We start from the raw sequence: 15,725 nt of genomic DNA on the forward strand, positions 1-15,725 counted from the left end.
CGGTGGGCTCTCCAGGCCCGTCGTAGTCATGTTTGGAGGGAACGGAAGAGATGAGATTCCGCCTCCCAGCTCCACGTGAGAAAGACTTTGTGAGGCCTGGCTTTCTAGCCCTCTTTCTGGGCCTCAGTTTCCACTTCTGGCAATTGGGAGGTGAAGGCAGACCTCCTCAGAGGGTGAGACGAACTACCTGACTATTTGCTTTTAGGCACCTACTGGGTTCCTTCATTATGGTCTCGGCTTTACCTCTGAGCATTGAGTGTGATCCCCCGCCATGTCCAGTTGCAGGGGTGACAACACTCCCTACGGCCTGAGGGGGGCGTGGTGCCAGCTGACTTTCTATCCCAGTTGGCTCACCCACAGACAGGCAAAAAAGCGGTCAGACACAAGCGCGGCTGCGGCCGTGCGTCCGCAATTTTTTGACTCTCTGGGGCTTCCGTCTACAACCCCTCCTCTGCGACCCCATTGGTAGGAGCCCCGGCCCGGGAGGGCAAAGAGGGTGCGAGTGGGCGGGGCCGCGTGGCGTCAGCGCAAGATGGCGGCCTCGGCGGCGCTGCTCTCGCGCTTGCGGAGCGGACTCCGGCTCGGCGCGCAGGGGCTGTGCACGAGGTTGGCTACGCCGCCCACCCGGACCCCAAGCCAGGTTAGCGGAATGGGGGTGGAACTCCCGGTGCGGGGGTCGCTCCTTGGAGTTTCGGACATATCGCCACCTGGGGAGGCCGATGGGATGCAGCACCTCAGGGTGCTGAATGGAAAGCCGCCCGCGTTTTAGGGCGCTTTCCTGCCTCCCGAGGTGGACATTCGCTCCCCCGGGCTGGATGTGGGGGACCCAAGTGCGTTCTCTGCACCCCACCTCCCACCCACGTGGACGCCGGAGGAGGGGCTCACCTGTTCCTATTTCAGTGACTATTTAAGTGATACTTGAGCGGGAAGGGTCCTGGGACGCTGGGGTCCCAGCCTGGCCCTGGGGGTATTTTCTCCGCGTTGTTAGTGGTGGTGAGGTAGACGTTCGGGCTTCGGATTGGACCTGTCTCTATGTTGACATAGACCCAGCCGTTCTGACCTCCAACTCCATCAATTTCCTGTTATACTTCCCCAAGCCACAGACATGTGATTGCCCTTCCCCACTGCCATCCCTTCCCCTCTATACCCTGCTACCTTGAGCCCCAGGCAGCCGGATGGCTTAGCTCCCGTCCTGTCCCCTGTGTTCCCTCCGTTCCCTTGCTTCAGGCATCCCAATATTTAGGCCCCCTGAACTCTTATTCTCCCTGCCTTGCTTTTCTAGTCTCCAAACCTCCAGTCTTGTTGCCTCCGGGATCCTGGGCACCTGGCTTGTCAGCTCTTGAACCCCTAGGATTCTGGAGCTGGACAGTCTGTTTTGATCCTCTGAGGGGCTACCCCCCAGCTGCCCCTTCAAGAGGAATATGCCCCTCCACATACCCGGGGCTATATGGGCGTGTGCTTCCCGGCTCTCAGTACCTTGATTCTTCTTGGACTGGAGAACCTGAACCATCCTGACCTCTCTTTTCTCTTGACTGATCTCCCCCTTGTCAACCACAGGCTGCAGAGATCGGGAGCCATGGGGGCACTAAGGCCCAAGGGCCACAGCAGCAGACAGCCTCAGAGGGTCCCAGCTACGCCAAAAAAGTCGCACTCTGGCTCGCTGGGCTGCTTGGGGCCGGTGGGACCGTGAGCGTCATCTATATCTTCGGTGAGGGACATACCCCTGCCCCCTAATTTTGTTTTGTTGGCTTCCCAAATTCCACTGTGAAACCTCCCCTTCTTTCCCTTAAGGGCTTCACTCACCTTCGTTCCTTGGTTCCTCCCTCAGTAGGATAGCCAGCTAGGACACCTACCTTGGAAATGTGGGAAGTCTCCTTTCTTCTCCCTTCTACCCCTTCTGCTTAAGGTTCTGCTCATTCTAGCTGGATCCTGTACCAAACTATAGAGAGCCTATGGGAAGATAGGGAAGGATAGGCTTGGACCAGCCTCCTAAGCTATGTCTAACTTCAGCACCAAAAAGTTCAGCTCCTGGTAGTCCGTTCATTTCTCAGGGACCCAGGAGAACTGACCCTAACCTTCTTTCTCTCCAAGACCCAGGCATCCTGGCTCCCAGCCCCCTCCTCCCTTGAATCCAGGAGGCCATGCCTCTAGCCCTCCTCCCTCAAGATCCAGGAGACTGAGCCCCAATTTCTCTAATTCATCCCTGTCTCCCTTGCAGGAAACAACCCTGTGGATGAAACCGGTGCCAAGGTGAGGGGAAAGGGACCCAGGGGCCTTGCCAGGAGTCCCATCCCATGGGTCAGAGGGTGGGTCCCATTTGGTTTCTTCAGGGTCATTTCTGGACTGCAGTGAGCCTCTCCCTTCCAGAGACCTTTGCCTACTCCTCTCAGAGCCCTGGAGATTCCTTTTCTGGGTGTGATGCGGTTTTGTCTCTGCCATCCCAAATCTTCCATTTTTCTCTCTACTCCCCAGATTCCCGATGAGTTCGACAATGGTGAGTAAACAAGCACAGATTCTGGAGTCCCCTGACGCTCTCACCTCTGCCATTTGTAGGGATGTCACCCTCCCCATCTGGTGCCCCAGGCCTCTCCTCCTTCCATTGTGGGGGGTGGGGGAATCAGCAGCTGGATGGCTTTGGGGGAGGAGGCATTACAAAGCCCCAGCCCCCTTCCCCGGCCCCTCAGCCTGAGAGCAGATGGTCAGGGACAGGTGGGGGAGGGGAGCCTGGGGTAGCAAGGCTTGGGGAGACAGGACAGCCTATTGCCTGACACGTGGCTTTCTGTGCCTTAGTTCTGAGCATCTGCAGCCCCTAATTCCCTCCTCTTTATGACAACCTCTCCCCCCCCCTTTTTTAACCCCTAAACCCCTACCGCATCTGACTCCTCATTTGCAAAACAGTGAATGCCTCCTTCCTCCCTCCCCCTCTGGTTAACCAAATTTTGGTGGAGAGTTTCTGACAAATTGGATAGTAGAGAGTAGTTGTCAATTCTATCATACCTGGCCCTTCCTAGGAGAAAAATAAAATTGGTGAATCCAGAAAGCCACCTGTTTGTGCTGGGGATGTTTGCAAACAGGCATGTTAATACACTGATTTTTTTACACTGGGCAGGTGAGTAAGTGTGCTGTTTTAACTGGGCAGATGTAGAGTCATACTGGCTTAAATAAATCAAATAGCTGATTTAAATTGGGTAGGTAGGGCTGACTAGTTAGTTCAGTTGGTTAAAGCATGGGTGTTATAACACCAAGGTCAAGGGTTTGGATCCCCCTACTGGCCAGCTGCCCCCCACAAAAATAAATAAATAGGGCAGGTTTAAAGCGTGCGTGTGTGTGTGTGTGTGTGTGTGTGTGTGTACACACACACTAGCTTAACTGGCTTTAGTATTGTGATTTTTTTTTTTTCCTTTTTGTCTTTTTTACTGACCGGCAACGGATTGCAACCCTCAGTGTCACGCCCATACCGGCCCGGGACCGGCAACGGGATCGCAACCCTCGGTGTTGCTCCCTGCACCTCGCTCAGCCAGTGAGCGGGAACCGGTCTGTATGTGGGATCCGAACCCTCGGCGGGAGCGCCGCCGCGCTTCCCAAGCGGCGCACTGTAGCAGTGCGCCACCGGGCCGGCCCTAGTATTGTGATTTTTAAGAAGCAGCCTCATAGATAGAATTGTACTTAAAATACTGTATTGAAGTAGGCAGTCATGTAAGTTTTCTGTTTTAAACTTAAAATTCAGTTTATTCACAAACCAGGGTTTTTCACCCTTGGCCCTATTGATGCTTCAGAACAGATCATTCTTTGTTGTGGGGGACTGTCCTGTGCACTGTGGGATGTTTAGCAGCATCTTGGGCATCTCCCCACTAGGTTTATTGTGACAGACAAAAATGTCTCCAGACATTGCCAAATTTCCCAGGGAGAGGGGGAGACAAAATGGTTCCTGGGTGAGAACCGCTGGTTTAAAGTATACAGAAGTGTGTATATATTCATTGTTTAATTAGACTCAACACCCTGGCTTAAAACTAGCAGATCTGGAAGCCTGCTTGAAAATGGACTAAATATACTGATAATGACAGTTAAGTGGGCTGGTGTATAAACATACTATTTTATACCTGGGGTGGCATGTGGATATAAGATTGAGCAGGTGGTATGTCATTGCCTTCTTTCTTTGGACCTAGAAATGAGCTGGTTCAAACCAGGTGCGTATGTAGACCTGTTTATAACTGGTAGATACTAAACCCCTCGGAAGGTGAGCAGTGACTTATTTTGGAATCCCTTTGTGCTTGGTGTTCTCCTAGATCCAATTCTGGTACAGCAGTTACGCCGGACATACAAATATTTCAAAGATTATAGACAGGTGAGAAGGAGTCCTGGGCCGGGTCCCCGTCCCTCCATCCTCAGCACCAGCCTACTTGTCTCAGTGTTCCTACCCTGTCCCTCTCCCACAGATGATCATCGAGCCCACCAGCCCCTGCCTCCTCCCAGACCCTCTGCAGGAGCCGTACTACCAGCCGCCCTACACGCTTGTCTTAGAGCTCACTGGTGTCCTCTTGCACCCTGAGTGGTCGGTGTGTCCTGGGGAAGGCAGCGGGTTGGGGATAAAGCTCTGCTATGTGATCTTGGGGAGGAGGTGTCACCTCTCCTTGCCTCAGTTCCCTCAACTGGAAAAAGGCATTACCAGTAATACCCAGTCTGTAGGGTTGTTGTAGGTGTGCCTTGGCACATAGTGTTGAAGAAGTCAGGTCTGGTTGTGGGACCCAGACCCTCCGTCACAGCCCAGGTACTCCTGAAACCCCCAAGAGCCACAAAGACAGGGAGAGAACTCTAGTTCTGAGAATCCTTCAGGCTGGGTCTTTGTCTTCTTGGGGACTCTGAAGGCCTCTTGGTCTCAATGTGTCCTCACTGTCTCCCCAGTTGGCCACTGGCTGGAGGTTTAAGAAGCGCCCAGGCATCGAGACCTTGTTCCAGCAGCTCGCCCCTTTGTATGAAATTGTCATCTTTACGTCAGAGACTGGCATGGTGAAGCTCTGGGTCAGGGAGGGACAGTTGGTGTGGTGGGAGGTGTGGGAGATCTGGAGGGCCAGGGCTCAGGCCGACCTTTCCCCCCTCCTGTACCTCCCAGACTGCATTTCCGCTTATCGACAGTGTGGACCCCCATGGCTTCATTTCCTACCGTCTGTTCCGGGATGCCACGAGATACATGGATGGGCATCATGTGAAGGTGCCACGCGGGGGTCATGGGTGGGCCTCTGGGGTTTGGGGGCGCTGGCATTGGCTAAGGGAAGGAGGGCCCAGCTCTGCCCCTAGCCTCAACCCTGCTCGATTGGATTCCTGATGGCAGGACACCAGCCTTCCTCCAGCTTGGCCTGGGCCTCTAGGCCCTTCTCCTTTCCCCAAAGTCCAGGGGTGGAAGTGGGGAAAATGGGGTCTCCCTAATGAAGACAGCTGGGGGTGAGCTGTATGGACATGAGTTTGGAAGCTGTTTTTTTTAATCTCTCTGTGTCTGTAACTGAGTGTTTCTGGTTTCGTGTATAATTATAATAGCTTCTATGAGACTGTGTTTGGGGGTTTGTTTTACCTGGCATCTGTTACTGTGGCCAGTGATATATCCAGGGATCTGTGAGTCTGGCTCCAAGCATCTAGGTGTCTAGGTGTCTTTTGGGTTTCTGTCTGTGTCTTGATGGGTCTGGGGTTCTGTGTTGCTCTTGGGGATTCAGAAGTACATGAGCTGGGACTGAGGGTCTCGAAGGATCTGTCTGGGTGTCTTCGTGTGAATCCCTGTGTGTTGCTGTAGATCTGTCTGTACCTCTTTATCTGGATGGGAGGTTCTTAAACATACAACATTCACAGTCACCTGGGACAGTGGATAAATACAGAAGTGCCTGGCTCCCTCCCCAGGGAACCTCCAAATCAGCCCCTCCAGGTGCTAGGCCCTGGATCTAGGAATCTGTGCTAGCTCCCCAGCTCTTTGGGAGGTTTGATGCCATCATGCAAGCCTGATCTTTGGGAGGCGCTGCCGTGTTGATCCCAGTGTATGCAATGCTCTGCGTCTGTGTGTGTTATGTGTATGTGTATATGTGTATATATGCATGTGTTGTCTCCCTCTGTGCATTCCTGGCGGGGAGGAGAGGGGTACAAATGTTGACCTGACTATCACCCACTTCTAGGACATTTCATGTCTGAATCGGAACCCAGCCCGTGTAGTAGTCGTGGACTGCAAGAAGGAAGCTTTCAGTCTACAGCCCTATAATGGTGTTGCCCTGAGGCCTTGGGACGGCAACTCCGATGACCGGGTCTTGTTGGACTTGTCTGCCTTCCTCAAGAGTGAGACTGACCCCTGACCTCCTGGCCTCTGACCCCAGAGCCCTTGACCCTCAAGAGGAATGCTAGACACTTAATTCTGGCTTGTCTTTCATGTAAACTGGGCAGTTGAGATTCAGGAAGTCCATTAATATCTTGGAGTTTTTAGGAACTTCTCGGAATGTTCGTGCTGCTCCTCTGGAATATTAAGGGGATACTTGGGAATGTCAGGGGAGCCCTTTCAGAGAGTTGAAAAACATTCCAAGTAGCACTGACCCCCTAGTATCTGACCCTTACCCTTGCGGACACCACTCCCTCTGGCCTTCAGAAGCCCGCTGACCACCCACCTGTTGTGCCCACAGCCATTGCACTGAACGGTGTGGAGGATGTCCGAACTGTGCTGGAGCACTATGCACTGGAGGATGACCCGCTGGAGGCTTTCAAACAGCGGCAAAGCCGGCTAGAGCAGGTCAGTGCTCAGATCCCACAGCAGCAGATCAGTTCTGAGGCTCCTGAAGGAGGAGCCCTGGAGCAGCCTGTCTCATGCTCCTTGGTTGGCTGTGTGGCCTGCAGCAAATGCTTTCTCTTCTTTGCCTCAGTCTCTGTCTGTACTGTAGGGGCTATAACACAGCCTGTCTTGCAAGGCTGTTCTAATGAGAGGGTGAATTGATTGTGCAGCCTGCTCTGGGAACAGGAGGCAGCCAGTAGCAAGCATTTGAGATAGGTCTCAAGAGAGGGGTCATCCCTGATGGTCTTGAGTAGGCCTGGGGGCACCTTGTGGAGGTGGACTGTGGATTAGGTCAGGTCTGGAAAGATCTCTGGGTACTTGGCCCAAGAGTGTGAGGAAGGAGTTCTGATGGTCTTGGAGGGACTCTGGTCATTTGGAAGAGGGAGTTAGAGTATGAATGAGTCTGGGAAAGAGATTCCCAGGGATCTAGGCTGAGGTTGACCAGATTCTGGGTTGGGTTCCTGGGGATAGGGCTGGAGCCCCTGAGTGCCCAGAGAAGGAATCCTTGGAGATTTGGGCTTGGGTGCCCCCAGCATCCAGACAGGGCTTATGGGGCTCAGGATTGGGCACTGGGGGCCCAGGGAGCAGGATGATGCAGTCTGGTTAAGAGGGCCGTGGTGGATAGGCCTGGGGTCTCACCAGCAGCCAAGTTGGGGTGATAGTGTCTTGGATACGGTCCTAGGGCTCAGGGGAGGGAACCCTGGGATCCAGGGAAGGGGATTATGACAGCTTGGGGCCTGAGAAGCTGCTGAGGTTCAGGGTGCCTGGGATTTGAGTCTGGCACCCCCCAAACATCCGAGCCTGGGCTCCTGTGGCTCAGAGGTGACTCTTGCCAGTGTCTGAGCTGGGTGTCTGGGGTCTTGCTGTGTATGGGCTGGTGTTCTGGGGGTTTGGGAAAAGTAGTCTGAGTTGGGCAGAGGTCTAAAGGAAGGGTGGTCCTGGGCTGGGGGCTGGGAGTGTGGGAGAAGGCTCTGCCTGGCTGACCTTGCACTCTTTTATCTGTTCCCCCACCCCAGGAGGAACAGCAGCGCCTGGCCGAGCTCTCCAAGTCCAACAAGCAGAACCTCTTCCTTGGCTCTCTCACCAGCCGCTTGTGGCCTCGCTCCAAACAGCCCTGACCTCTGGGCCTCCTCAAACTCAGTGCCTGGGTCCAGGGCCCCAGGTCCCAGTGCTCCCAGACCAAGGCTCGAGCAGCCACATGACCAATAAAGTGCATCCCAGATGCCACAACTCCTGTGTCCAGAGAGTCTCCAGATGGGGGCATGGGGTGAGGTCCGGGACTCTCACAGTGGCTGATTGGCTGCAAAGCACAGAGTGGGTGCTTTGTTGGATCAGGGTTGTTTTTTAACGCTGGCCTGGGAATCTGAAAACCTGGATCTCTGCTCTGGTCATGTCTTCCCATGTGCTGTGTGATCTACAAAAAGTGCGTCTTCCTCTCTGGCCTCGGATTCCCCATGTGTGGAAAAGAGAAAAGAGGATGGCACTGGGGGTTTTAAAGACAGGTAACTGCCAGGCTGCTGTGGAAATATGTGAAATGTGGGCCCAGTGGAGCTCTGCTGGACCAGAGATCACCCCATGTCAAGAGGGCAGCTGGCGCTCAGTTCCAGTCAGCCATGGCTCCGTGGGAAGGTGGGCCTAGAGTTGCTTGATCTTCCAATTTTTCAATAGAAGCCAGAAATTGGGATTTTTATATTAAATCTTCCTATTTTTAATTGTCGGCTCCTAAAACAGACAATGTAGCGGCATTCTCCAATAGAACTTTCTGTGATGTTTATTCCCTGTCTGCGTTGTCCAGTACAGTAGCCATTGGCCATATGGGGCTATTGAGCACCTGGAATGTGGCTAGTGTGAGGGAAGAACTGAATTTATTTGTTTCTTTAAGAAAAAGTATTTAAAAATTTTTTATTTTAAAATTTTTTATCTTTTGGCTGCTGGACAGTACAAGGATGAAACCCTGGATCTTGGTGTTGTCAGCACCGTGCTCTAACCAGCTGAGCTAACCGGCCAGCCCTTTTTTTTCTTTTTTCTTTTTTTAGTTGTTTCATTTTAATTAATTTAATTTAAATAGCCACATATGTCTCCTGGCTCCTGCATTGGATGGCACTGCTGTGTATTATTTAAAGTACTGGTTCCTGGTGAATCTATAGTTTTCTGAAGATTAAAAAAAAAAAAAAAAGTACAGGTTCCAGATTGTCTGGGTTCAAAGCCAAGCTCTGCAGCTTCTGTGCTGGCTGTGTGATTCTGGGCAAGTTACTTCACCTTTCAGTGCCTCAGTTTCCACATCCGTACAAATCCGTACAATAATCATAATTCCTACCTCATAGACTAGGCTTGAAGGCCAAGTGAGGCACTCCCAGGGAGGCACTCAGATGGTAGCTGTTTGAGCCTTCAGCAAGGCACCTCTGCCTCAGTTTCCTTATCTCTAAGATGGGGTGTACTGGCCAGCCCCTCCCCCCCAAAATAAAGTGGGTTGTTGACAGTACTTTGGTAGAGTGGTTGTGAGGAGTAAAGGGATGATCCGTACTCAGGTTATGTATGTATTTACATGGGGCTTGTTACCAGGCCATACTGGTTATTCACAGATTGAAATATCTTGAACAAGTCCTACCCAAGCCCCCTGGCTGTCCTGGCCTCTCCTGCTCCAGCCAGCATCTAGTGCTAGTACCAGTTAAATACTTTTAAAAGACCTTCCTAGTGTTAATGATAACTAAAATGCATTTGAAACTGTGTGAGCCAGATTGAACATTGGCACTCTAGATTTTTAAAAAGGCTCACAGGCATCTATCAAGAGTGATTAAAATTTGTGCCACCACCCCCCGCCTTGGGGTGTACAGTTTATGATCCAAGGGAGCATTTCCTGATGGTCTTGGGACTCCCTAGCTTGAAGAAGTCTGCAGGATTGAGGGAGGGGGTTGCGTTTTCTTTGCATGTAGTTTTGAGAATTGGAGACTGTCCCAACAGAAAGCAAAGGAGGAGACAAAACTTGTGTTTAGGAGATGTGACCCTAGGGAAAGTGAGTTACGCAGGGAGTGCAACCACAAGTACATGTTTGTCTAACACAGTGGGAGACAAGCTTAATCCCATGGAACCTTCTGAGGGGCCTTTTGAAATGTGACTCAGATCTGTCTGTCCACCAGGCCACGAAAGGAAGAAGTGTGTTTGTTCATTGGTCCCTGTTCCCCAATGGCCGAATGGCCCGTGGGGATTAAGGCTCTGGGTCCTGCTTGTTTCAGTGCCCAGTGGGTCCTTCCCAGGCCTCTCCCCCCACCTCAGGACTGGCTCAGGAATGGTGCTGTCAGGTCACACCTACTTGAAGCTGGAGGGCAAGAGGGTATGAAAGGATATGACTTGTGCACAGAAGACCTCTGAGACACTCTGCTTATGCAGCATGTCCTAGGATGTTTTCCTAAAATGCTCGGGGCACTAGGGCTGCATTGCATCATGGTATCACTCGATGGGCAGGATTGCACCAGCATTAAGGCATACCCCAATGGGATCTGATTCTCAGGTCACACTACTAGCCAGCCCTGTGACCCTGGGCAGGATCTTGGCATCTATTAAGGGGGTTAATTGTAGCACCTCTTTCATTGATTTATTCCACAAATATATACTGAGCACTGGCTGCCAGGCCCTGTACTAGGCACGGGGGTGCAACAGTGAACAAAAGAGAAAAAAGCTCTGCCCTCACGGAGGAGGCAGAGGAGGCAGACAATACTCAGATATTTCTTGGGGTAACAAATGCATAAAGAAAAATAAGTATGGTAAGGAGATGCAGTGATTTGGGGACTTGGGGGTACTGTTTTAGATTGGATGGAATGGTCAGGGAAGGCCTCTGGGGAAGGTATATTTGTGTGGAGACCAGAATGAAGGGAGAAGGAAAGCCATGGGGATATGCATGTGTGCCAGGCATGCTCACCTCAGGACCTTTGCACTTGCTGCAGTTTCTTCTGCCAGAAGTGTTTTCCACCAGCGTCCATATGGCTTACTCCCTCCCCTCCTTTAGGTCTTTGCTCAAATGTCACCTTGGCATGGCCTTCTGTGGTTTCTAAGGTCGGCATATAAGGAAAAGTCCTGAAAAGCCAAAAAAATGCTTGGAAATCCCTTAATGTACACTTCGAACACACATAAGAGAATCCATGTGAAACACCATCATGCTTGGCACAAACTCTTAGTAAAAGCTGGCTATTTTAGTGATGTTTTAAACTTTTTAGATATCTCAGACCTGGAATCTATTACCCTCTGATGCTATCATCCAGGGCAGGAATTTGCCTTTTGCCTCCCCCCACAGCTGGTTCTAATGGCTGCCCAAATTCTGTTTGAATATCTCTTACGTGAAGCTCACCTAACACATCATAAGGCCTAATTTGCTGCCTAATAACTTTGGGCTATAAGGTCTGGCTCTACCCTTTGGGGCCACAGAATCTGTCTGATTGGGGGCATGTGGAAGGAGATCATCAAATGTCAGCCTTAGAAGCTCACAATATATTTTGAAGGGACTGGAGAGCCATGCAACAGTCTGTGCAGGAGAAGGACATGGTCAGGTCTGTGTTTAGAAAGACCCCATAGGCCAGAATGGACAGGGCCAGGATGGGGGAGGCACAGGCAGAGGGGTCAGGGCCCTGGAATAGAGGAATCACAGGGGCTGTGGGAGTTGAGAGGAGGTGCCTAATCCCCTTGCGGAGTGTCGGGGAGGGCTTCCTATAGGAGGTGAACTCCGAATGGTGAAAACTATTGAAGAAGAGAGTGGAAACACTAACAAACCGAAAGGGAGCCTGGGGTGTTCTGCAACCCAGAACAAGTCCAACCCTTGGCCCTCCCGTGCTCAAAATGGTCCACTATTCAAGTGTCCTCAGGATTAAGAGAAAACTCTTTAGACTGGTATTCTTTCATTCATTAAAAAGTTGCTGAGCACCTACTGTATGCCTGACTTTACTGGGCTGTGCTTCATTGATCACTGTATCTTACTCATCTAGAAGAAAAATCTGTATAGAAATCGAACTTGAATTTTTCCCCATAATTATTAGCCTCTAAGAATTAAGCTTTTTTTACTCTGGAAAAAAAAGGAGTCCACTCCATTTAAAAAGCTTTACCCAAACGCCTGGCACAGAGTGATTGTGACCAGAGGGCTGGAACATCTGCTCCTAACTGGCTTTTCTTGCGATGGCCCTGGAATACTAAGGGCTCTGGAGGGCCCAGGGGTGTCCCCCCCTCCCACTCATCCTGGGGTGGGGGAGTGAGTCCTTGGTACGTGAAGACGGAATTTCCTGTCCATTTGCTCCTCACACCTTCCGGAGGCCAAACGCGCGGCCCAGCTGCGGCCGGAGGGGGCGGGGTGCGGCCGCCCGGCAGATGGCGGCATTTACATACAGCTGGGCCCCCCGAGGAGCGGCTCCTCGCCCCGGCGTCACGATGCGGGCTTTGGGCGGGTGGCTTTGTCTTGGGGAGGGGAAACACACACCAGTCCACGAAGAACCCCCGATCTTCATCGTATGCACACACGGCTACACGGACCTCCCCAACCCAGTTCTGTTCACACCCCCTCCGTCATTTATAACCTCTCACAGTCTCTGCCACACACGCACAGCCACCTAGAGACACCTGTACAGACCACCACGTCACACAAAGTGCATACGACTACACGCAGCGGCCCAGGACCTCACATCAACACGTGCACGTGCACAGAGAAGCATCCACACAGCCACACAGCCACACAGTCTCACAACGCCGCCGCTCAGTCACCAGGTCACGCGGTCCTCCGTTCTCCCACTCGGAACACACACACGCGCACACACGCACACACACACACGCGCACGCACACACACGCGCGCGCACACACACGCGCACACACACGCGCGCGCACACACACACACGCACACACGCGCGCGCGCACACACGCACACACACACGCGCGCACACAGGATCTTAACGTCATCTACAGGCTCACGACTGTGTTAACCACTCACAATCCCAGGCACACGTTAAGCCGGACAACCCCACGTGGGAGCTCTCGCCCATACCACACATTCACTCACAGAATCTTAAAATGATATGCGACCTCACACACAGGCTTGAGCCCCCAACCCCCGCTCACCTCGGCCACACACACAGTCGCGCCCACAACCAGGCGCAGGATCATACACTCGCTACATCGCCCTTGCCCACGACCGCGAACAATTTCACGGTTGCTCCTGCACGCGCCCCTTTCCCTGCGACCCCCTCCCCTTGGTCCCCTGGAGCCAGGAGGCTGCCTGAAGGGGCGGGGCCGTCCCCTCGAATATAAGGCTCCGGAGCCGGCAGCTGCTGCTCCGCAGACCCCGAAAGGCGATGGTCTCCCCGCGGATGGCCCGGCTCCTGTCGCGGACGGTGATGCTGGCGCTCTTTTTCCTCCCCCAGGTCAGAGCCGGGCGGGAGATGGAGTGCAAAGGGACACACGTGGGCTGGTGTGCGGTGGGTGGTTTGCGACCCGGAGGTCCTGGGGAGGGGGCGCGCGGCGGACCGGACTCCTGGGTCCCGGCGGCCCCTCACCCTGTGCCCCTCCCCGCCCCAGGCACGCCCGGCCGGCGTCTTCGAGCTGCAGATCCACTCTTTCGGGCCGGGACCAGGCCCGGGGGCCCCGCGGTCCCCATGCACCACTCGGGGTCCCTGCCGCCTCTTCTTCAGGGTCTGCCTGAAGCCAGGGGTCTTTGAGGAAGCCGCCGAATCCCCGTGCGTCTTGGGCGCGGCGCTAAGTGCACGCGGACCCGTCTCCTCTGAGCAGCCCGCAGCGCCCGCGCCCGACCTGCCGCTGCCGGACGGCCCCATGCGCGTGCCCTTCCGGGACGCCTGGCCGGTGAGACCCGGCCCTGGGGCACATCCTGTGCCGGGGGCCTAACACTGCCACCCCAACTTCGACCCCCTTCCGTCCTCCAGCTTCCACGATACTAACCCTGCCCGCTGGGAGGCCCCAAATTCATAGACCGGTAACTACCATCTAGAAGCTCACATTTCCAAATTTCTAAACCCTACCCACTGGAGACCCTAAATGTTCTGACCCCAGCTTCCCCTCTGGGGATCCCAGTGTTCTGACCCTAGCCCTGTACGCTGGGGACCACAAATTCCCAGAAACTCAAACTCACCCTCTGGAATCCCAAAGTTCACAGAACCCTACCTCTGCTCCTTTGAGATCCCTGAAAACTAGGGTGCTCATGTTTATTTCCAAATCTCCTTGCAACTAGGGACCATTCCACATCCTGTCTTGGGAACCCCAATCTCCTCTCACCTTTTCCAGTCTCAGTTTCCTCAGCTGTAAAATGGGATCATCCTGGTACTTCACAAGGGTCCCTTTTGAGGGACTCAACCAGGTATCTTGAGTAAAGTGCTTACCACATAGTAGATCTCAATAAAGCCAAGGATGTCATTGTTTTCCTTGGCTGGTCCCTCTGGGAATTTCACCTTTCTCTTCACCCCAAATTCTGGCCTTCACTGAGTACTTGCTCTGACCACTGTCTTCCATTCTCTCCTCTTCCCTTCCTCCACCCGACCAGGGCACCTTCTCTCTCATCATTGAGACCTGGAGAGAGGAGTTAGGAGAGCAGATTGGGGGTGAGTGTCTTTGTCTTAGGACTGTGGTGTGGGGTGCAGGGGCTCCAGGGAGTTGGGGCCCAACATGAGGGCCAGGATAGTGGTGTGGGGTTGTCTGTAGGGTGGGGCATTCATGGGATTGTTGGACCTATGATGTCATCACAGCTCCTGGAGTGATGTCATCACAGCTGCTGGTGCTGGGTGTTGACAGATCTAGGGCTTTGGTATAGAAAGAGTACCAGGCATACATAGAGATGTCCTGGTACTAGTTCCCCATACTGGCCAGCTGCAATAGCAACAAAAAATAAAATAAAATAAAAATAAAGAAAGAGAGAAAGAAAGAAAAGAAATATCCTGGTACTAGATGTAGAAGTCCATGGTCATAGTGCCAGGCGAAGTGGGGAAGCTCTCTTCCTATCTCGGAAACGAAGCCACCAGAGCGGAATATAGCATTTCGTAGCCCTGCTCTGTCACCATCTGATCTGGAGAACCCAGGGTGCAATATGAGTTACTTCTGATTATTCTACTCAGAGCTCTGACTCCTTGTCCATACAGAGGTTCCAGGGAGACCTACTGGGTGCCACAGTTTCACCAGGGAGAATACTGAGCAAAGGTCTCATGGAGAGACATGGAATGATATCCTTAATTTGGAGGAACTCTAGTGCTATGTAAATCCCACAGTGGGGGTTCTGTCACCATTTTGATATAGAAAGCTCCTGTGGCACAACGTTGGGGTGTGACACCCTTGCTAGGGGAAAACTGTCAGTAACTCAGTATCCCCAGGTCTCAGGCGATGAGTAATTTATGGCCTAGTAATTGGGGTCTCTGTTACCATTTTGATATAGGAATATCCTGAGGCGCAGTTTGGTGGTGTTATGATCGCACTTCAGGAGACCTGTTATTGCCCTTTGTCATATCGAGATATCAAATGACACAGGTCTTATCGCTATTTTAATATACAAAGATTCTGGAGCAAAATATGGGGGTATTGCAGTTTCTATGGGAGAACTGTTACCATCGCGATGGTCACAGGATACTAAACGGGATCGCGACATTGAAGGTTGGGGGTGCACTAGAAGACTTTATGGCCTTGCTAAGCAGTGTAACTGCCGTTCTCCTTGCGAGGTCAAAGGACCCCCCGGGCTCGATGCGGTGTTTTGGCCTCACTAGGAGGGCGGGGGAGAAGGCAAGCCCACGACTCCGTGCCTATCGCGAGACCTGAGTCGGCCGCGGTCTGGCCGGGCCCACGCCAGCGCTGCTCCCTTCTCCCCGCAGGGCCCGCCTGGAGTCTGCTGGCGCGCGTGGCCGGCCGGCGGCGTCTAGCGGCCGGGGGCCCGTGGGCCCGGGACGTGCAGCGCGCAGGCGCCTG

General features: G+C 53.1%; 2 protein-coding genes across 2 annotated transcripts in view; both read left to right on the forward strand.

The window, feature by feature from the left end:
* The first annotated feature begins 520 nt into the window (after positions 1-520).
* Positions 521-8,506, forward strand: TIMM50 (translocase of inner mitochondrial membrane 50 homolog (S. cerevisiae)). Its single transcript, XM_008582199.1, has 11 exons — positions 521-640; positions 1,558-1,708; positions 2,219-2,250; positions 2,473-2,494; positions 4,287-4,345; positions 4,437-4,556; positions 4,903-5,007; positions 5,111-5,209; positions 6,156-6,312; positions 6,651-6,757; positions 7,813-8,506. The coding sequence occupies exons 1-11, from the start codon at positions 533-535 to the stop codon at positions 7,912-7,914; spliced, it is 1,062 nt and encodes a 353-aa protein (XP_008580421.1). The 5' UTR covers positions 521-532; the 3' UTR covers positions 7,915-8,506.
* Positions 8,507-13,120: 4,614 nt separating this feature from the next.
* Positions 13,121-15,725, forward strand: part of DLL3 (delta-like 3 (Drosophila)) — an 8,834-nt gene continuing 6,229 nt past the window's right edge. The window contains exons 1-4 of the mRNA XM_008582506.1: positions 13,121-13,189; positions 13,344-13,625; positions 14,320-14,377; positions 15,632-15,722. Of these exons, the coding sequence (XP_008580728.1) occupies positions 13,121-13,189; positions 13,344-13,625; positions 14,320-14,377; positions 15,632-15,722 (500 nt within the window). The remainder of the gene's footprint in view (positions 13,190-13,343; positions 13,626-14,319; positions 14,378-15,631; positions 15,723-15,725) is intronic.

This window comes from Galeopterus variegatus, unplaced genomic scaffold (genome assembly GCF_000696425.1).
Source record: "Galeopterus variegatus unplaced genomic scaffold, G_variegatus-3.0.2 Scaffold93, whole genome shotgun sequence".
NCBI lineage: Eukaryota > Metazoa > Chordata > Mammalia > Dermoptera > Cynocephalidae > Galeopterus > Galeopterus variegatus.

Excerpts from the sequence above, each read along its gene's own strand:
- TIMM50 (XM_008582199.1), top strand. The coding sequence starts at position 533 with ATGGCGGCCTCGGCGGCGCTGCTCTCGCGCTTGCGGAGCGGACTCCGG. Across the intron at positions 2,495-4,286 it reads TCCCGATGAGTTCGACAATG|ATCCAATTCTGGTACAGCAG; the intron begins GTGAGTAAACAA and ends GTGTTCTCCTAG. Across the intron at positions 6,758-7,812 it reads GGCAAAGCCGGCTAGAGCAG|GAGGAACAGCAGCGCCTGGC; the intron begins GTCAGTGCTCAG and ends CCCCCACCCCAG.